General features: G+C 29.5%; 8 protein-coding genes across 8 annotated transcripts, besides 2 other annotated features; 3 read left to right on the forward strand and 5 right to left on the reverse strand.

Moving 5' to 3' along the window:
* Positions 1 to 79: 79 nt before the first annotated feature.
* Positions 80 to 888, reverse strand: CMU_034600 (uncharacterized protein; the record flags this gene model as incomplete). The annotated part of the gene is made up of 5 exons (XM_002141387.1): positions 80 to 205; positions 286 to 486; positions 561 to 584; positions 614 to 651; positions 726 to 888. 5 exons carry the CDS (start codon positions 886 to 888, stop codon positions 80 to 82), a joined length of 552 nt encoding a protein of 183 aa, XP_002141423.1.
* Positions 889 to 1,973: 1,085 nt separating this feature from the next.
* Positions 1,974 to 2,002: a sequence feature (AT_rich).
* An 11-nt stretch (positions 2,003 to 2,013) lies between these two features.
* On the forward strand, positions 2,014 to 2,649 carry CMU_034610 (uncharacterized protein; the record flags this gene model as incomplete). Its single annotated transcript, XM_002141388.1, has 1 exon — positions 2,014 to 2,649. One exon carries the CDS (start codon positions 2,014 to 2,016, stop codon positions 2,647 to 2,649), a length of 636 nt encoding a protein of 211 aa, XP_002141424.1.
* Positions 2,650 to 2,957: 308 nt separating this feature from the next.
* Positions 2,958 to 9,935, reverse strand: CMU_034620 (uncharacterized protein; the record flags this gene model as incomplete). The annotated part of the gene is made up of 1 exon (XM_002141389.1): positions 2,958 to 9,935. The coding sequence occupies one exon, from the start codon at positions 9,933 to 9,935 to the stop codon at positions 2,958 to 2,960; it is 6,978 nt and encodes a 2,325-aa protein (XP_002141425.1).
* A 334-nt stretch (positions 9,936 to 10,269) lies between these two features.
* CMU_034630 (60S ribosomal protein L35A, putative) lies at positions 10,270 to 10,632 on the forward strand (the record flags this gene model as incomplete). The annotated part of the gene is made up of 1 exon (XM_002141390.1): positions 10,270 to 10,632. The coding sequence occupies one exon, from the start codon at positions 10,270 to 10,272 to the stop codon at positions 10,630 to 10,632; it is 363 nt and encodes a 120-aa protein (XP_002141426.1).
* Positions 10,633 to 10,822: 190 nt separating this feature from the next.
* CMU_034640 (uncharacterized protein) lies at positions 10,823 to 11,562 on the reverse strand (the record flags this gene model as incomplete). The annotated part of the gene is made up of 2 exons (XM_002141391.1): positions 10,823 to 10,940; positions 11,006 to 11,562. 2 exons carry the CDS (start codon positions 11,560 to 11,562, stop codon positions 10,823 to 10,825), a joined length of 675 nt encoding a protein of 224 aa, XP_002141427.1.
* A 106-nt stretch (positions 11,563 to 11,668) lies between these two features.
* On the reverse strand, positions 11,669 to 13,879 carry CMU_034650 (uncharacterized protein; the record flags this gene model as incomplete). The annotated part of the gene is made up of 1 exon (XM_002141392.1): positions 11,669 to 13,879. The coding sequence occupies one exon, from the start codon at positions 13,877 to 13,879 to the stop codon at positions 11,669 to 11,671; it is 2,211 nt and encodes a 736-aa protein (XP_002141428.1).
* Positions 12,563 to 12,590: a sequence feature (AT_rich).
* Positions 13,880 to 14,135: 256 nt separating the features above from the next.
* On the forward strand, positions 14,136 to 17,648 carry CMU_034660 (ribosomal RNA large subunit methyltransferase J domain-containing protein; the record flags this gene model as incomplete). Its single annotated transcript, XM_002141393.1, has 1 exon — positions 14,136 to 17,648. One exon carries the CDS (start codon positions 14,136 to 14,138, stop codon positions 17,646 to 17,648), a length of 3,513 nt encoding a protein of 1,170 aa, XP_002141429.1.
* Positions 17,649 to 17,663: 15 nt separating this feature from the next.
* On the reverse strand, positions 17,664 to 19,103 carry CMU_034670 (uncharacterized protein; the record flags this gene model as incomplete). The annotated part of the gene is made up of 1 exon (XM_002141394.1): positions 17,664 to 19,103. One exon carries the CDS (start codon positions 19,101 to 19,103, stop codon positions 17,664 to 17,666), a length of 1,440 nt encoding a protein of 479 aa, XP_002141430.1.
* Positions 19,104 to 19,140: the final 37 nt, after the last annotated feature.

Here is a 19,140-nt window from a genome sequence, read left to right on the forward strand (position 1 = left end):
TTTTATCTTTACTCCTATTAATTATATTTTCGAATATTACTAGTAATCTATGAACAGATGTCAATTCAATAAGTTTTGGCTAATAATTTTTAACAGTTGATATAATATCAAGAAGTGATAAAGTAGTATTATCAATTCCACAAAAATTATTATATGATAATTCACCTCTTTCAAGAGCTGGAACCAATAATAAACCACATATATACTACTCAAGTAAATTGATAAGATTATTTGTCACATTTATATATGTTAAATGAAGGTACACTTTATATATATTTAATGAACTCTTGCAAATGAATCACAGGTAATATTTATATTAAATATTCTCTCATAATTTTTAGTTATTATCAATATTTTTCTAAATTGAGCTTCTCTTGTTTGATTTTCGTATTCTATAATTGGTAGCTTCCTTTCTGCAGATAATAATGGAATTAAAGCAAATAACTCAATACAAACTATACCCAATAATAAGAATAATGATGTGAGCTGAAAAAAGATACATTAGTTATTTTATCTGAATGTATCATAACTAATGAATAATTAGAAAATAAATTACATACCTTACTCATAAGTGTTACAGCAACCTGAGTTAATATATTTGTAAATCTATCACAATAATTTTGAACTCTTTATGCTGCTCCTTCAATATAACTAATAAATTACCAATTCTTGATATAATATGAATTCAAAATTATTACCCAGAGGAAATATATATGAGAACTAACAGAATCTTAGTGCAAAACATGAAGATAGTGTAATCAATTCAATATAAATAAATTGTGTACAGAAATCACGAAGATCATTTTTAGATACAGAATAACCATTATGTGTTAGATTTAATATACTCTCCATTAAAGTATTAAAAATCCCTTGTAAAGTACCTTCCATATAATAATATTATGTTTCGATAATGCACGCTAGTGGATATAAACTTCAGTTCAGATAACACTATAGCATACAACTATAATTTAAAGAGAGCTAGAGATACATCCTAACTATATCAAGACACTAAAGATTATATTTGCAAAGTTAATTTGATATTTTATCATTTTAAAGGAATAATTTAAAATAGAAATGAATTAAGCTTACCCACTAAGTTTTTATATTTAATACCTATTTACAAGGTTTGATAACAATATTTAGGTAAATTTGTAAATAATATAGTAGAAAAAATACTTAGATAAAATTAAGCTATGAATAACACAAAGTTAAATACATAATAAATTGTATAGCCGTGAAACCAACTTATATTGAATTTGGAAGTTTAAAATTTAGTACACTACTAAATATACCATTACATTGGATATATGTAAATAAATATATTTGTACTATCAAATTCAATATTAGGAAATAAACTGAATTAGGTCCAATAACTAAATATATTAGTGAAACAATAAAAAGAAGTCTGATATGTCGACAAAACTTAGTAATTATTATTCTAGACTATAATCAACCTCCCCTTTCAATTAAGAAGATAGTAAAAATCCACTATTGAAACCCCTCAGGATTTTCCACTTTCATTAAACTACTAAACTGCCAAATAGTTGCAATGACTCATCGAGATCGTTGTCTCATCTTACGTCTCTTGCGTTGGAGACGACGTGTTCTCTTCTTCTTCCACTTCCATCGCATCTTGGCTCTTGCCTTCTTATATCGACTGGCTCCATGACCCATTTTCTAAAATTGCAATTTATACTAAAAGTAAAGTAGTGACTAAATCTTACTCTTATTGTCACACGGCGATAGTGTAGAGGGGGTCCTCTTGTTAATTAATTCACGTCTAATATAAAAATGAATAGCGCTCCATATTTCATTATTAATATATTACAAAATACATAGTGCGGTGTCTCAATATTTGTGAATATAAAGCGCTATATATTTTAAACTTCTTAGGGTACAAGCAATTTTTAAATTTTGAAGATTTATTACATAATGATTTGGAAATATCTCTAGTTATATAAGGAATATTACAGAATATATAAATTTGTTTATTTATATATATGTACATGTGTGATGTCACCAATAAGACGTCGCATTAGGAGAAGCCAGCTGGATATAGATGCACCTTTTTTATTTTTTCAGAACTCTTTAACATTAGGATCATGCACTGATAGTTCAATTCCAACTCAGCTCTTATTTCCAGATTCAACTATTGCATTGGGATTTCATCCTTCAGCAGATTCTATTTGCCCTGGTTTAATAGATTCAGATATAGATTCATCCGGAGGGGGTCATCTTGAGAAACCAACAGTTATTATTTCTAGTGAATCTAGCGAATTGGAAATTATTCGCCGTGATTTTTTACTTTGGGGATCTCTTTATAGTATATCTTTGGTTATTGCATTGGTATCTATTATTCTACTAATTGTAAATCCAAACTTAAGCCCTTTATACAATACACTTATCCATAATGCTATTCAGGCTAAAGGAGTTTTTTATATATCTTGTTTTTTGCTTTCAATATGTCCTTTATTGGCTGTTATATATCGTATTCCACTTCTAATGATGCTTTACAAGGCTGCATTTCCGAGTTCCTTATTGATATTATGTATTTTTTTCTTGAATCACTATATAGACCTTATGTTTTTAATTCCATTGATGCTTGCAAGGATTTCAATTGCTAAGATCCAATATGATATGGTAAGTTGATGTATATAAATATTAAGAGCTCTCTTCAGGGATGTATTTCTTAATCCATGTCCTCCGAATTATATTGAGGAATATAACTTAATTACCATCTTTCGACTGAGATAAGAGACTCAATTTTTCTTCAATTTGAATATCCTTAACTAAATATATCTTACAGGTACCCCATATTTTCATATTAACCTGATGTCTATTTAATTATTCTACAATAAAGGTAGAAGTTAAGACTAATATTAATGTATATAATATCTAAGCACTAATTTCTACTTATCTTTTCCTAAGTCAATTTCAATTTAAATTCATTTCATGGATTAACACCTTATCGTATTTAATTTTCTAAAAGGTGAATTTATCTTCTCAACTTGTGTCTTATTTTTAAACCTGAATATTTTTATATATGCAATTGTACCAATAGAGATTGTAAGAACTATAAAGGTATATAAGATTTTACTCCAAATATATCTATAACTTTTGGTTATATGATATTCTAGCAAGTGATCCTTTTCTCTGGATTCCTCAGGAGTAAAAATGATCTCAATTTCGTGTTTAAAAAATTTATCTACAAATTCCATTGAAATATTGAGACCAGATAAAAGTACATTACTAGCAATAGGAATATTATTTAAATCTTTTTGTTTAATTTGTACCAAGCCTCCTTGATACTTGTTTGTACTAAAGTATACTTGGTAGTTATCTGGATTTAAAGATCTAATAGAAGTTGCTGAAAGTCTTGTATCTGAATTACCAAACCAAAATTTCAAGTCAATTGGTAGTTTAATAGTTTTTGTTATATAATAAGGTGTTGTGATACTAATAAAATAGCCATTAGAGTTCCACAGAAATTTTGTTGATACATTCTCTTCAGTTAAGAAAGATGAACTTTGAGATTCTAAAATAATAGGATGAACCTTGAATGGTATATATCCAATCGTATATTTATTCTTGTATAATTTAGTATCATCAGTTATTAACAACTCTAGTATTGATATTCCAGAGGAAAGGTTTGTTAATATTCCAAATCTATGAGGAGGCTTGGTTCCATATGTAAGTTTTTCAAGAGTACTAGGTGAGTATTTAGAATTGTGTATTTTTGGAATTAAACTACAAGAAGGAACTATAATGTAACTTTTAGAGGCACTTTGATGCATTTTCCAATAGCTCTCAGTAGTATAAAATCTATTAAGAAAGTCTTGATCTATGTTACAATGGAATTTATAAATAGGAGAGGTATAAAATAAGTTGCTATAAATGGGATTCCATGAAAAGCTAAAGTTATTAGAATTTGTTGCTGATTTAGTTTCTTTTATAGTAGGAATAATTTCAAATGCCCATGGATTGTCTAAAAATAGAGAACCTGAGTTTGACAACACTAAATTTGTCATAGCATTTTTAAAAGAAGTGATGCAGATTTCAAATTCAACAATATTTGACAAAGATGTTACTAAACAAGTTCCAATATAAGAGTCTCCAGTTGGTATATTTAGAATATTCATCTTAATAAACTCAGATGAAGAGTTTAATGAAATAATTCTCCATTCTTTCGAGTTATCATGGTCATTAATCCAATAAATACCAAGTCTTGTTAGTAAGTTTATTGATTTTAGATTGAGATCTTGCCATAACCTTATAGGACTTACCCTAGCATTAATTGTGATAAAAATAAAGGAAGTTGAAGAATTTACAAATTCCATGTCTTTCAAATCAAGAGGAATTTCTTTAACTAATTTTGCAGATACTTTATCTAACGGAATATCCAATATTGATGCTACTTCAGTTTCAACTGCATATTCTATATCTACCATCTGATCTATATTATTAATTAAAGTATAAAATCTAAGTATACTAGGAATTATGCCCTTTATTTCCCATTCCAAAGTATTCAGATGAATTTTAGAACCTGGAAGTACATATATTTTGTATTTTTGATTAGAAGGTAATAATGCAGGAGGATATGATAAAACAACTGGTTCGTGTATTAAAGTATCATCAAAATTACAAAATGGTTGAGATCCCAGAAAAATAGGTCCACGGTAGATTGATATTGTTAGACACAATGAAGCAGAATTCGCAGATAGTGAAGAGATAACACTTGAATTTCTTCTATATAAAGAGAGAGATTTAGCCACAACTCTAAATTCGCAGAAAGAGTATAGATTACTTCTGTTTTCAATTTCAAAAAGTAAATCTGGAGATGGAAAAGTCCTATCATTGATTTTATTATTATTCAAAGTATATACTTGAGTTAGTTGTAAACCTTTGATATCTTCCTCAAATGGAAGCCTAATTGATAGTTGCAGACAAAAGTGATGTGAAACTTTAAGAGGTATTCCCATTGAATTTAGGGGTAAAATTGAAATAATATAATATCTCTGTTCATCAATTTGAAAAGATATCCTCACATTTTTAACTTCTGAAATAGTAATAGGAAGGAATGTTTTGTTAAACTTTGATTTTAATCTTTTGTCTTCCATTATGAGAACAATATTATCATTGACCTTAGAACTAGTATCAATATGAATGATCTGAGAAACTTCTACTGTTATTTTAATATATGTATTTCCATAAGAAGTAATTTCTATATCTGCTGGAATGGTGAGATTATACAATGTATCGCTAATTAGCCAAAGATTATTCGAAATAAAGTCGATTGGTTTTAAGCTTTCAATATTCTTTGAAACACTAAGATCAAATGTGGAATTTGAGTTAAAAGAACAAGAAACTTTAGCATTCAGAGTAAGACTTCCAGTTTTATAAGTTGCTAGAGATATAATAAATTCATAATAAGAGTCCAGTGAGTTTGGACATTCAAGATATCCTTCTATTAGAGACTTTGGACTTTTTATATCCTGATTAGAGTCTAAAGGATATATACATGATATATTTGAATTGTGTGAATATTCAGATTCACTAGACAATATATTCCAATCGATTTTACATGAAGTCAAGAGTGATGGTATAAGCTGACTTGGATGAATAGGTGGTAAATCTTCATCCTTTGTCCATACTATAAGAGTATAAAGTTTAGGATATCCTACATAAACTTGGAAATAGTCTGGAGACAAAATATCAATCTTATGTGGAAATTCAACGAAGACCTTGATAGACCTTTTAAAAATAACTACATTTTGGAAGGTAATTGAATTTGCAGAAGCTAAGAGTTTAACGGTAATAACTGAATAGCCAATTACGCCAAGAGGTTCTATAATTCTCTGACTTGCTTTCCTCACAAGTATAACTTTTTGGTTACTAGATGATACATCCCATGTAAAGGTGAATTTATTGAATGCTGATATCCAAGGACCTCCAGAAACGGCTAAGCTAAAAGGTGAACCATGAGGGAATAAAGAAATATGTTGAGAATTAGATTCGACCTCAACATCTGGATATACCATTAGGTTAATTGCATTCGTTTTTACTGAGTTAACATTCAACTCTAAAGTCAATATTATATTTGATTTCTTTACACTATTCATAATGTAGGTAACCTTTGAATTTCTTAAAGGGTTTACTACTATATTTAAATCTTCTTCTGGATGTTGAAAGATATCAAGAATATCTAAAGAATTCAATATATTGTTCATTCGTTTCTCTTGATGTTTTATTTGAACATCAATTAAATCACTTTGCCAGGGTTCGAGAACTCGGTTATTCTCATCGTATAAAATCACCATAAATGATGACATCGCACTATTCGAAAGTAAGCAGTTTAATTCAAAGCAAGGAGGATCATAATACTGTCTCAAGTTTTTTAAGTAAATATAATAGGAAAAGGGAATTTGAAACTCTATAGCTGATAATTGATCAGTCATATAGTTTGACTCTTCATCCAGACTAACATCTTCATTCAATATATCAGTCATCTTATTTGTAGAATCTATATTACCAAGTAAATTGACTTGTCCAATCCACACAAGTTCAGCTCTTGCTACTTTCCCTATAAATATTTGTTTCTTTATAGTATATTTTGGGAGAGTAAGTTCATCCATAACTGTCAAAGTGAATGTTCCAGAGAAAGATGAGGTATTTAAGTGAAAAGGAAATATATCCAAAAATTGCCAGTTAGATTCCTTTTTTTCTTGATAGTAATTTAGAGTGGGGTTTAGAAAGTTATCAGGATAATTTTTGTTATTCATTAGTGTAAGAGAAATGTTAAATTTGCCAGATCCATAAATTATACCCAACTCGTGAGTACCACTTAACAGGCTCCAACTTGGAGATTCATTATATTTATAAATATCCCGATTATCGTCAATAATCATGTTTGGTGAAACAAGTTTTGGTGGAAGCACTAATATAACCTTTATATTAGCTAGATACTTATAAGCTATATTTGAATCCTCAGATAAACTGTGGATAGAAGCTAAAAGTGAAATATCTTTAAACTTGGATATTGATTCATTGTATAATACCCATATTTGAATATAGTCATCCAGAAAGTTGTATGAGAGTTCATTACTCTCCTTCATATCCTCAAAATACCACTCTACAGCAAAATTATTAAATGATAATAAAGGGTAATCCTCTTTATTAGAATCATAAGCAAATACTCCAAACTTGTGTTTAGATGTAGAATCTATGTATAAGTCATGACAATCTTCATATTGCAAATTGCAGGGGATACTAGTTTCTAGTTCATCATCTGATATCCAGAAAATTTTGAGTTTATCAATTTGACAGCACTCTACATATACTTTTGTATCAGTAGTTGCAATTTTAAAATCATTATCTAGAATAGAAGTGGAAAACTTCACAGCAGTTTGACCTAAAGATTTACAGCCAATTCTAAATACATCATCTCCACTTAATAGCCTGTCAACTTTCACAATTTCTGAATTAATATCCTTTATTTCTCCATATTTTAATATCTGAGCCTCTAATAAATATAGAATTTCTGAACTAGAACTTCTTATTCCTCCTTTTAATTGGACGTCAATATAACTTTGACTTTCTATTCTATATGAGCCGTTGTTTATATAAAATTGAAGGAATGGTGAGATACGTGGTATCACATTAATCTCAGAATAAATTTCCAGTTTAAGGGAAGTTGTTAAAGCAGGAAATTCATAGTATTGATTTTGCATTTGTCCAAAGATATATATTTGAGTAATATTTGGCACATATATTGTACCACTAGAATTGGGTAGTACAACTAGTTTGTTATGTTGAAAATATAATGACACAAATTCTGGTTGCAAAGTTTCATTTGTTCTAAAGGTAAATTGCCAACTTCCTTCAGCTAACAAGTCTCTGCAAACTTGTAAGTTGGTAGCCAGTTGATTATCTTCATTTGAATTAACGACCAAGCTCTTGTTAGATAATAAAAAGTAGAGTTTACATGGATTAAAAACAGAAAGGTTACTCATAGATATCATTTCAGTGTACTTGAGCCTTTCTAAATTTGACCATTCAGGATTTCTTGGTATATCAATTCCATCTGCTGATCCAAATGCTTGAATTTCTAAAGTAATAGCTGGATGGATTGATGAAATATATAAAGTATTATTGTGTATATAAGCTGAATTAGTATCTAAACTATTAGCATCAAATGATATTTTATCCAAAAAAGTTACTATTATGGGCAGATTAAGTATTTGATATTTTAGAAAATCCTTACATAAATCTTGAGTAGTAAAATTTCGATTAGTTTGAAATAAAATACCAATATCTAAAATATTTATCATTGTAAAGCCTACATTAACGTCACTAGTTACCAAATTCCCATTGTAAGGATCAATATTAATGATTTGATTATTTTGATTACAAAAATGAAAGTTTCCTGTCCCCCCAGTCAATTTATCATGTAATATAAATGTCTGGTTACCAGGATGTAAAACTACAGGTAAATCTTTGATAGTAATTTTTAAAGGCTCAATTACACTTATAGTGAAAGAGTAATTAATAGATGTTAAATATTCATCTTTCCCTTGACCATATTTCATCAACCCTATAGATTCCAAACTCAAAGTGAAAAGACTTGTACCAACTTTTATCCCCTGAATAGATAAGAAAGATGTCAAATAATTTTGATCTAAACTATAAGGTTTTATATTAACATTTTCACAACTCTTAAGACAGATAATGTTAAATTCAGCATTTTTAGGAACTGAAAGGAATTTACCAGCCTTGTTAAGAAGTTTTATTTGAACGACAGCATCTTGTTCCCTAGTTATAACTAACTCATCCTTAGCAAGTACATGTTGGAACATTCCTGTTTGCTTAACTAAGCTTTCACCCTTTATATAATACGAATCTATAAAGTCAGCTAAGTTGTCTTTGTTTAGTTTCTCATCTCTAGATATAGTATCAGACTCTAATAAGCCTAACTTTATACTCGCTGGATACGAAACTGTTGTTTTGCTTATTGATGAACTACCCTCAACTCTTTTATCTACGCATGATACTGTAATAGTTGGTAAAGAAGATTCATTTGGATCAGGATACCCAATAAGTAAGTAGTTATTATCAAGAATAGTATCACTAGGAATTTTTGAAGATAGTTCGCTAGATATATAACATTTGTAGTATTCTCTATCGTTTATATTAAGCAACAAATCACTGAAATCTTCCTTAATTAATTTTATTGGATATATAGAACCGAATGGAGCTTGTCTAGAGTAGGGAATAACCCTAAATGGGTCTTCCACGTATATAACAACACTAGTTTCTGTAATTTTCAAACCATTTGAATCAATTACAATTGCACTAACTATACTTGATCCAACTTTGGAGCCATGAACTGTTATTGTTTGACCCTCTAAAGAATCAGCAACAATATTCTCGTTGTTTATCTTCCATTCTATATTTACTCCTTGTAGTGAAGTGAATGTATTAACTTCATTATCAAACCCCACTGCACTCAACATTTCTAAAAAACCTAGTCTTATTCTCTTTGAGCTTGTACTTATATTAATACTCTCAATATTTGCAACATGAACCTCACTTCGCAAAATTTCACCTGTATACTTTTCTATAGCTATAATTGGAAATATACCTTTAATATCTTTAAAAGGCCATAAAGATCTAATAAAAATAGCATCTGTACAATCCTTACCATTTTCATCTATGCGGATTTCATAATTACTAACTTCTAAATATTCAGTTATATCATATTTCCACTCAAAACACCCTTCGCTAACTCTAATCCGAATCTCTGAAACATTATTTGATGTCCAGGGTAATAAAGCCAAAGCAGGTTCAATAGTGTACTTTGCAGATCTTACACACTTAAATTTCAATAGTAAGGAAGTAAGACACAAGTAGGCACATAGATTTCCTAATATGAACCTCATTATTGATGTGAAACCCTAGGTTGTTGAATATGACCTATTTGTACTTATACAATAAGTAAATGTCAACTAGCGCAAGCGCTATCAATAATGGCTATAATTAAACCAGAATGAGACGAGACGGATTTGCGAGACAAAGTTTCATTGCTTAGTGTTCTATTAGACAACAAGACAAAAAAAATATGTCTATATCATACTGCAGTGCTAAAGAATATTACCGGGTAAAACTTCTAAATCAGGCATATAAAGAAATACTGAGAAATATCTAAAATCAAAAAGTAATTGGCATAATAGGTTTAAGTCAACTTCATATTAGGGGAGTAAGGATATAAGAGAAATGACAATACAGAAGAAAGCAAAGAGTTTTAAGAACAAGACAATTGAGCCAATTCGCCTATATGCAAGAGCTGTAGTAACAGGCTATAAGAGATCAAAGGTGAGACAGACTCCAAATATCTCGTTATTGAAAATCGAAGGTGTAAAGACTAAGGAAGATACCAGATTCTATCTTGGGAAACGCTGTGCATATATTTACAAGGCAAAGAAAATAAAAAATGGGACAAGATTCCGTGCTGTTATGGGTCTAATAAGAAGGAGCTATGGGAATAGTGGAGTTGTATGTGCTAGATTCAGAAAGGCATTACCACCATCAAGCTTTGGTGGTAGAGTAAGAGTATTTATGTTTCCAAGCAATATTTAATGAGAATCAAATGATTCAGATACTAAGCTGTAGACAATTTTAGGTGAATTGATCAATTATTGCAATCTTTGTAGCATTCATATTACAATGAATATTAACTATATAGAAGATATCATAATATTTCTTAGTGAAATATTTAAATTTAGAAAACAATGAAGGAAGTAAATTAAACACTTGTAACAATTTACATTTAAAGTGTCTTTATAAAACTTAGTATTTTCTCTGCAATATAATTGTCATAATATGGGGACTCTAACTTGAAGTGTCCAACATTTGGGACAATACATTTAGACTTAGGTTCTTGGCATCTAAAATACATTAAGGGGGGAATATTATAAAATATAGACAATATAAACTATGTATATATACTTACTTCTCTAAAACCTTGTTTAGTATTTCTACTGAGGTAAAACCATCTGATTCACCCATTATAAATAATTTGGGCTTTTTAGAGTTCAAAATATTATCATAATGCTGCCTAAATAAAAAAGAAGGCCAAAATCCAAACACATAACCAATCCCTATAAAAGCTATTATATTCCTGCATTTGTCAACTGCTGAACCTGCAATTGGTGCTCCAGCAGAAGAACCAATCAAAATGATTCGTATTCCTTTGTCTCTCTTCTCTATATCCTCACATACAGCAACTACATCTAAAATCTCACTATTTCCAAAAATAGACTTACTTCCAGTAGACTTCCCAACACCCCTTTGATCGAAAATTATACTGCCATAACCATCTTCAGCAAGTCTATATGCTAAACCAGCCATATTAGCACTTGATCCACCCATAAAACTGTAAGGATGTACCATTACAAACAATAATGAATTTGAATTTTCATTCTCTATTGTTCCAAAGCTACGACAGAATAAACTGACACCATCGCTAGTAGAAACATAGAATTCTTTAGGGTAAAGAGATCTACTCATCTAAGTATTTAAATAAAGTTATTTCCCAACCTCTTCAAATATTAAAAAACTTTAGATTCAAGAATATATACAAAAGTGCTAAATATATCTAATAGTACATAAAATATTAGGGTTGTATCTCAAGTTTCTTGCACAGTTTTAGTACATCAGCTAAGGTAATCTTTGTGTTATTCCATGGAAAAGATCCTAAGGCGGGCAAAATTAAATTCTGCAGTACAAATAACACGGCTTCCTTAATATCAGACATTTGCATTACAGGCTGTATTAAATTAGTAGCTAACGTATCATCATTATCTTCAACCTGTTTTAATAATAAATGCAAAATAAGTTCCCTTAAAAAAAGACCACAGGACCCTGCTAATGAATGTACATCTGTTAATGGTATAAATCTAATAATTTTCATGTTTACAATTCCTGCAAAAATACATTCCTTCAAAATTTGACTTAAAATTAAAATTTTCCTAATTTTAAATGAATTTATAAGCCCTATCTGTTGAATTAGACATTGGTTTATCTCCTTTAAAAATTTTTTTGACATATTACTAGGTAAGTTTACCAAATTCTTTATAATCTCTACATAAAATGGGTTATATGCCTTTTCAGAGAGAGATAACAAAAATATAACATTTACGGAAGTCCTTATATATGTCTTAGATTGTGCCAAATTTAAGGATGTTAGACGCTGAATTGCATCCAGAACATCGTGGGCTCCCATTATAGCTATAAAGACACTTCTCTGTATATCTGAGCTTAAACGCATTTTATTTGCTAAATCTATCAATTTATCTGTAGGAAATTCATCAACACTTTCTGATATATCTTTAATTGCTTTAGATCTATCTTTAATATATAAGCTTTCTACCTTAGTTGTATCAAATTCAATTCCAAATGTTTCGTGAAACCTATTAATTTGATCACTAATACCTGTATTCATTATAATAAGATTGATATCTAAATTATTCAACCAGTTATATTCAACTAAAAACCCAATATTTGAAGGTATTTTATTTATATTTTTATTATTAAAAGTACGTAATGGCTTTAGTAATGGACATATGGAATACCAATTTTGAACTATTGTTAGTTGGTCTTCAATCATCCCACTTCTCCTTCTCATACTTAAAGATGCTTTACATTGTTCTTCTAGCTCATCAAGAATAAATTTTAGTTTTTGAGGAGTTGTACAAAATTCTAGGACTTTCTTAGAAATTAAAAAATCTTTATCATCTTTTTTTACTTCAGGATCTCTAATATTTGAAATTAAGTTTTGTATATTATTTGATATATTGATAAATACTTCTGGTTGTTCATCTTTTAAATTACTACAAACTCCTCGCATTAAAATTACTATATTATCCAATAAACACTCCCAGTATATCCATTCATCTTTATATTTTTTATATAATACTCCCTCTTCAATAAAGCTTAAAAGGGAGGAACTAGAAATATATCCACAACGATAACCTGTCATTAACACTAAAATACAGTGACGTAAAATAAATCTAATATGATATAGTTCTTCATTATCTTCATTTGAATTTCTAATTGTTAAAAAGCAATTAATAAGTTGTTGCAATGTCTTGTTATATATTAAGTTTATACTATACATTAATTTTTCTATTAAATGTTTTGATCTAAATAGTCCTCCAAGTGCACCAAATACACAAGTATATACAGTAATTAGTGATAATGTAGATTGACTTTGAGTAATACAATTCTGCATAAACATCTCAACTAATGTCCATTGATATATATCAAAAATTATTGTTAATCTTGAATCTATCTCTTTTTGTACTTTTAGCTTTTCCTCACCTTCCCAAACATTTAATGCCTTTGTAATACATTCAATTCTTAATTTATTAAGTAAATGTTCACAATTAATAGAAATTTCAATACCTGACTTTACAAAATTTTGAATAGTTTCAAATATACCCTTAGTTATAATTGTCATATTGCCTTCACTTAAACGATTTAGAAAGCCTTGTAACTTTAACTTATATTTACAATGCCATTTAGAAACTTCATCTGTATTTATTTCCTGACTATCAAAAGTATTATTGAATATTAAATCTTGTTTAGTTGTCCTCTTAGTTTGCTTTATTTGTTCTTTTGTTTGTATCTTTTGTCTCTTATTTTTCACAGAGCTAATGATACCATCTAATAAGCCCATAAAATCCTCACCAATACCTTCTTCCTCAATAGACTTGTATAAAGCTTGTCTTCGCTTATTAGATTTCGAAACTTCTAGGAAGGAATTCGCTGAAATACCTAATTTCTCCTCTAAAATAGATAATTCATTATCTTCTAGGTCTTCCATACTTTTTTTTTAGTTAAAACTAGCTTACAGCTAATCTGAAAATAATAGATACTAACTTTATTCTTTTTTAGTAAACTTCTGAATAACCTCCCCTTTCTAAGTTTCAGTATTTACAATACAATATGACGGTTTCTATCACGTCGGTAGCTGCCTATCAGAAAAAAAAAAATTAGACAATTTACCGCCAATATTTTTTTAAAAAGGAAAATTATTGCTATTATTAGCAAATAGGAGAGCTAATTGGGGTTATAAATATATGGCAAAGCCAGAATTTAGAATATACAGCTTTCCTGTGAGTGAATCATTAAGGCTACAGATTCCTATTTCTGAAGAGCCATGTGTATTATGTATTAAGAAACAAGTTGACTGTTATTGCAGAAGTTTTGAAGAGAATATTGGAAAGTCCGAAGGATATAGCATAGAAGAATTGGATTTATTAAAATCTCAATTAGATGGTGTGAGATCTGAACTTAATTCGATTGATATAGAGATTTGGCAAGATTTTACCAGGTCTACAAATATAGCTCAGGATATAATCTATAAGCTAAGAAATATTCCTATTGAACTCCCAACAACTGGATGGTGCAAATTATACGAGATATTATCTTTTTTTAGGTGGTATGAAATGATTAATGAGAATGAGTACAGAAGTATGCATTTGTGTGAATGCCCAGGAGGGTTTATTTCTGCTTTGAATCACTATATCCATAACAATGTTTTGAATAAGAGACAAAGGCAGAACAAAGGAAAGATACTATGGGAATGGAAGGCGAACTCATTGAATCCATATTATGAGGGCCATAATCCATATAACGTACTAAATGATGATATAATTTATCGTGATACTTACAGGGTATGGAATATGGGTATTGATGATAGTGGAGATATTACTAATTGTGATAATATCCACTATATATGGTCAAAGACTTCGAAGAATACAAAAAGCTGTTGGTTAGCTGATTTAGTAACAGCAGATGGCTCTATAGATACTCAATATAATCCTAATGAGCAAGAGCAATTAACTTCTTGTATTCAGTATTGTGAGGTTGTATGTGGCCTTGGTATTTTACGTAAACATGGATCTTTAATAGTAAAATGCTTTAATATTTTTCATCATACTACAATATCCCTTCTTGCTTTATTATATTACTGCTTTAACCAAGTACATATTGTTAAACCAGTTATGAGTAAAGGTGGAAATAGTGAGGTATACATTGTGGCTTTAAACTTCCAAGGTATAAGATCAATTTTATTAAAATCACTGACTTTACATTTTAAAGAAAATAAAAGTAGATTTAATGATATCGCTTTATTACCACGTGAATGGGTCCCTCAAGAGTTTATAAAGAATTGTGTGACTGCTGGCACCTTGTTTTGCAAGTGGCAAATTGACTATATAACAAGAAATTTGATCAAATTTAGATCTTTTATACTAGATAATAATGTACAGAAAAGAAGACTTTGCAATGGTGGAAATAAAGAATTTGAATATCAGTTTTGCGATATTGTAGATTCTGATGATGAAAAGGTTCAGAAGAAGCTAAAAGACTCACTAAATACTTGCAGTGTAAGTAAGAAAGAAAGAAGGTTATTTGCCTTAGAGTATATACAAAAATTAGATATACGTAATATTTCACCAACACAATATATATTGCCGAACAGGGACACAAAGAGTGAATTTAGATTTTCAACTAGTTTAAGCCGGAAAGGTGGCGATAGGAATCGCGTACAGGGAATTTATATTGATCGCCAATATGCATTTAAACTATATGAAGATTTGCAGAAAACTAGATCCAAACTTTATTTTCCATTGGTCTCATATAGACAGGTAGCACAAAAATTAAATACAGATGGTTTATTGCAAGAAAAGCTGTTATATTGGCATGAATTGTTAGATAATAGCCACAATTTAGATCAGGACCATGTTGAGGATTATTTAGAATCTGAATTAAATACAATACAAAGTTCTGATTTAAATACACAAACTCCTCATTCTAATAATAATATTATAAAGATTCCAATAAAGAAGGAGATTAGTGTAGATTCAATGTTTACGAAAACTCTTCCCTTAGATAAATATCCTAAAGGTATTAAACCAAATTGGTTGGACTGGTCAAAGGATGACACAACTTATCAAAGACTTATGGATAGAGTAAAAAGTCAAGTTTACATGTTTGAGACTGATCACTTTTTTAATAAAGTACAATCATTCCCAAGCTTTGCATTGCAGATGTCTCCATATTGTAATGATGACATCATAAGACGCTATTGTGAGACAATAATAGCTGTGAATACGCCACTGAGAAATATATCATGTGGAATAGATACTTTTTATGGCACTAATTTATATCACAATAAGGAAGGTCAGAATGTTGTCCTTCCATTTGACTTTATTAAATTCTTGGGTACAGAATTTAATAACTCACACAATACATCTAACTCAGTTGACCCTTTAATAGATAATATTATATCAGTCAATGATTATCCTTTATATTCACAAATACCAGCAAATAGAAATATAGTAGCGTTGTTTGAATCTTTATGTGAATTAAATAAGGTTTTTGGTAATAGCACATCTATGACTGAATATTTGGCTAAACGTGGGAAATATCTTGAAATATACAATGGGACATTTGGAGGATATTATGAGTTATTTCCTCTTTCTTATATTATGAATATTATTTCGTCTGAGTATCATGGTACTATATTGATAGTCTCGGATTTAGAAGGTCATTTGTCATTTGTAAATAATTTCAATGAAGAAAAGTCTTCGGGAAAAAATATCCCTAGGAAACAAAATGATAAAGTTAGGATTATCGATATATCTAAGGAAATTAGGTTCTGTAGTCAATATAAACAAGTGTTGAATGCAGTCACAAGTGACTATATGATCCAAAAATTTGATTATGATTTAATATTTATTGATCCTTTTTGCCACATTATTCCAACATATTCTATTGGACAGTTTGAAATTGAGTGCCACAACGAATTTGTTTCAGACTTAATGATTGCTCTAAATATGATTAGATTAGGAGGAGATATGGTTGTTGTATTAAAATCTTGTTTAACACGTTTTACTGCTGGTTTACTATTGATTTTGAGCCTAGTGTTTGACAAAATTGGAATACACAGACCACTCTCATGTTCTTCTCCATTATTATCATCAATGCATTTACTTTGTTCAGGGTATAACGACTCTTCTAATTCAATAGCAAGGCACTTTTTACAATATCTATGGGATGTTTCATTCGTTTATAATAAAGAAAAGTTGGTCATAAATCAATGCGTCCCTCCAACATTATTTGCTTCAGATTACTTTTTAAAGTGGCTGAGAGATATTAACCAAGAATTTATATCTCAGGATATTGATTTATGGGAAGCTGTTATAGAACAACAAGGAACTTCAGAAGACACATCAAAAGATGGCTTGTATAGTTGGACAAAAAAGGGAAACATAACTAATATCCAGAGAGAAACATTAAGGTTTATACTGTTAGGTAATATAAGTAATGATATTGATATTAATAACTATAAAAACAATATTAATGAAAAAGCTGAAGGTGAGATGGATTTATTAGAAAATGATGTAGACAACTTTAATTCTACAAATATATCCGGAAATTGTTCCGAAAAAATTCAAGCCGATGTATGTGATTTATTGAGAAAGAGTGAATCTATAGTTATCAATTCATTTGATGATAATATACCCAACAATGAAGATATTGATCCTTTTGAAGAAAATACACCTGATGAGATTGATCCATTTTAATTCATTTGTAATATTTCAACATTCATTGTAGTATAAATCAAGATTTAAATCTTCATTGTTAATCACTAGCTTACTAGCAAGTTGTAAAGCATTGTTATTTGAATCAGCAATTAAAATTTCATCTTTAATTGAATATGTCCAAGTTTTGTAATAGTTTGAGATCTTATTATACTTTGTATCCAGTAAAACATGTTTCATATTTGATAAAAGTGCTAATATATGACCATGAAGTCTGTCAGAAATTAGTACCTTGCCTTGATAAATAAATTCTAATCCTCTGCAGAATCTCTGCAGTGAAACTCCATATGAAAATTCGTCGAATGTAGCTTCATTGCTTTTTCCAAAATCAAAACTTGGATTGCTCTGAGTTCTAGCTGGTTTATTATGTTGAATAGCATTCACTTTTGATAATAATATGTTCCTTCCTTTCTTAATTCCACCAAAGTATGGGGTTGGTGAGTATTTGATCCAATCATCTACATAAATACTTGTTTTTAGTTGTCTGTTAGCCAATCCAGCATCTATGTTCTCATTTTCCTCATTGTTTTCATGAACAAACTTCGGGATTTCATTATCTAAGTTGGCTTTGAGATTCTTTTCTCTATCCTGTCTACTGATCCATAAAATATCCCAGCTTGGCGAAATTTTTTTATGATCTTGTACTTCAGTCCCAAAATTATCTTTTTTAATGAAAGCCAGTGATGTAACTATATCAGGAGTAAGGTATATTTTTGGGAGATTTGAATTACTATTGTCAATATTTAATTGTGAACTTAGAAATGAGAATGAATAAAAATCTCTGACCAATATTTTTAAATTTGGATAAAGTAACAGTTTTTGAAATTGTTTTTTAGCTGCTAAATTAGATAAAGCAATTGATTGAGGGAATATTATTACATTAAAATTTTGAAATTGGTTTAATATATTTTGACGCTCATTTTCGTATACTGGCCATAAGTTACCAAGGTTACCTCCTCCAGTTAAAATAATTATTGGGGGTGGTTGTAATTTTTCTGCTATTTTAAGTGACTCATTGAGGTCGCAGTTTTTGTGACTCTTGTTGGAGGTACAATAGTATACTATATTAATACCAAAATATTCCAAAACTCGATACTGAGCCCAGTTGATAGCAGCATCTCCTTTATTTTCATGATCAGCTAATCCAAATACCATACCATACTTAAAATCTCTAAGAATTTCTTCAAGTATAATCATTAAAATATTTCCTTGTGCCTTAATATTATCTTCAATTGATTTATAATCTTTCATTGATTCAGAAAGTAGTATTGGCCGATATTGTGAAACTAATATGAGTAAATCTTTATTTTTTTTGAACCAGTCCCTATCAGAATCTATTAAGCTCCTTATTTTAAAGTCTTCGTCATTAAGTTTTTCCATGTAGTACTCATGCACAACACGAATTACATCAATATTTTGATTTATCTGTCCATTCATACTTGGTTTTGTGGTTTGTGTTGTGGTATTCAGCGAA

This window comes from Cryptosporidium muris, genomic scaffold (genome assembly GCF_000006515.1).
Source record: "Cryptosporidium muris RN66 scf_1106632373451 genomic scaffold, whole genome shotgun sequence".
Classification (NCBI taxonomy): Eukaryota; Apicomplexa; class Conoidasida; order Eucoccidiorida; family Cryptosporidiidae; genus Cryptosporidium; species Cryptosporidium muris.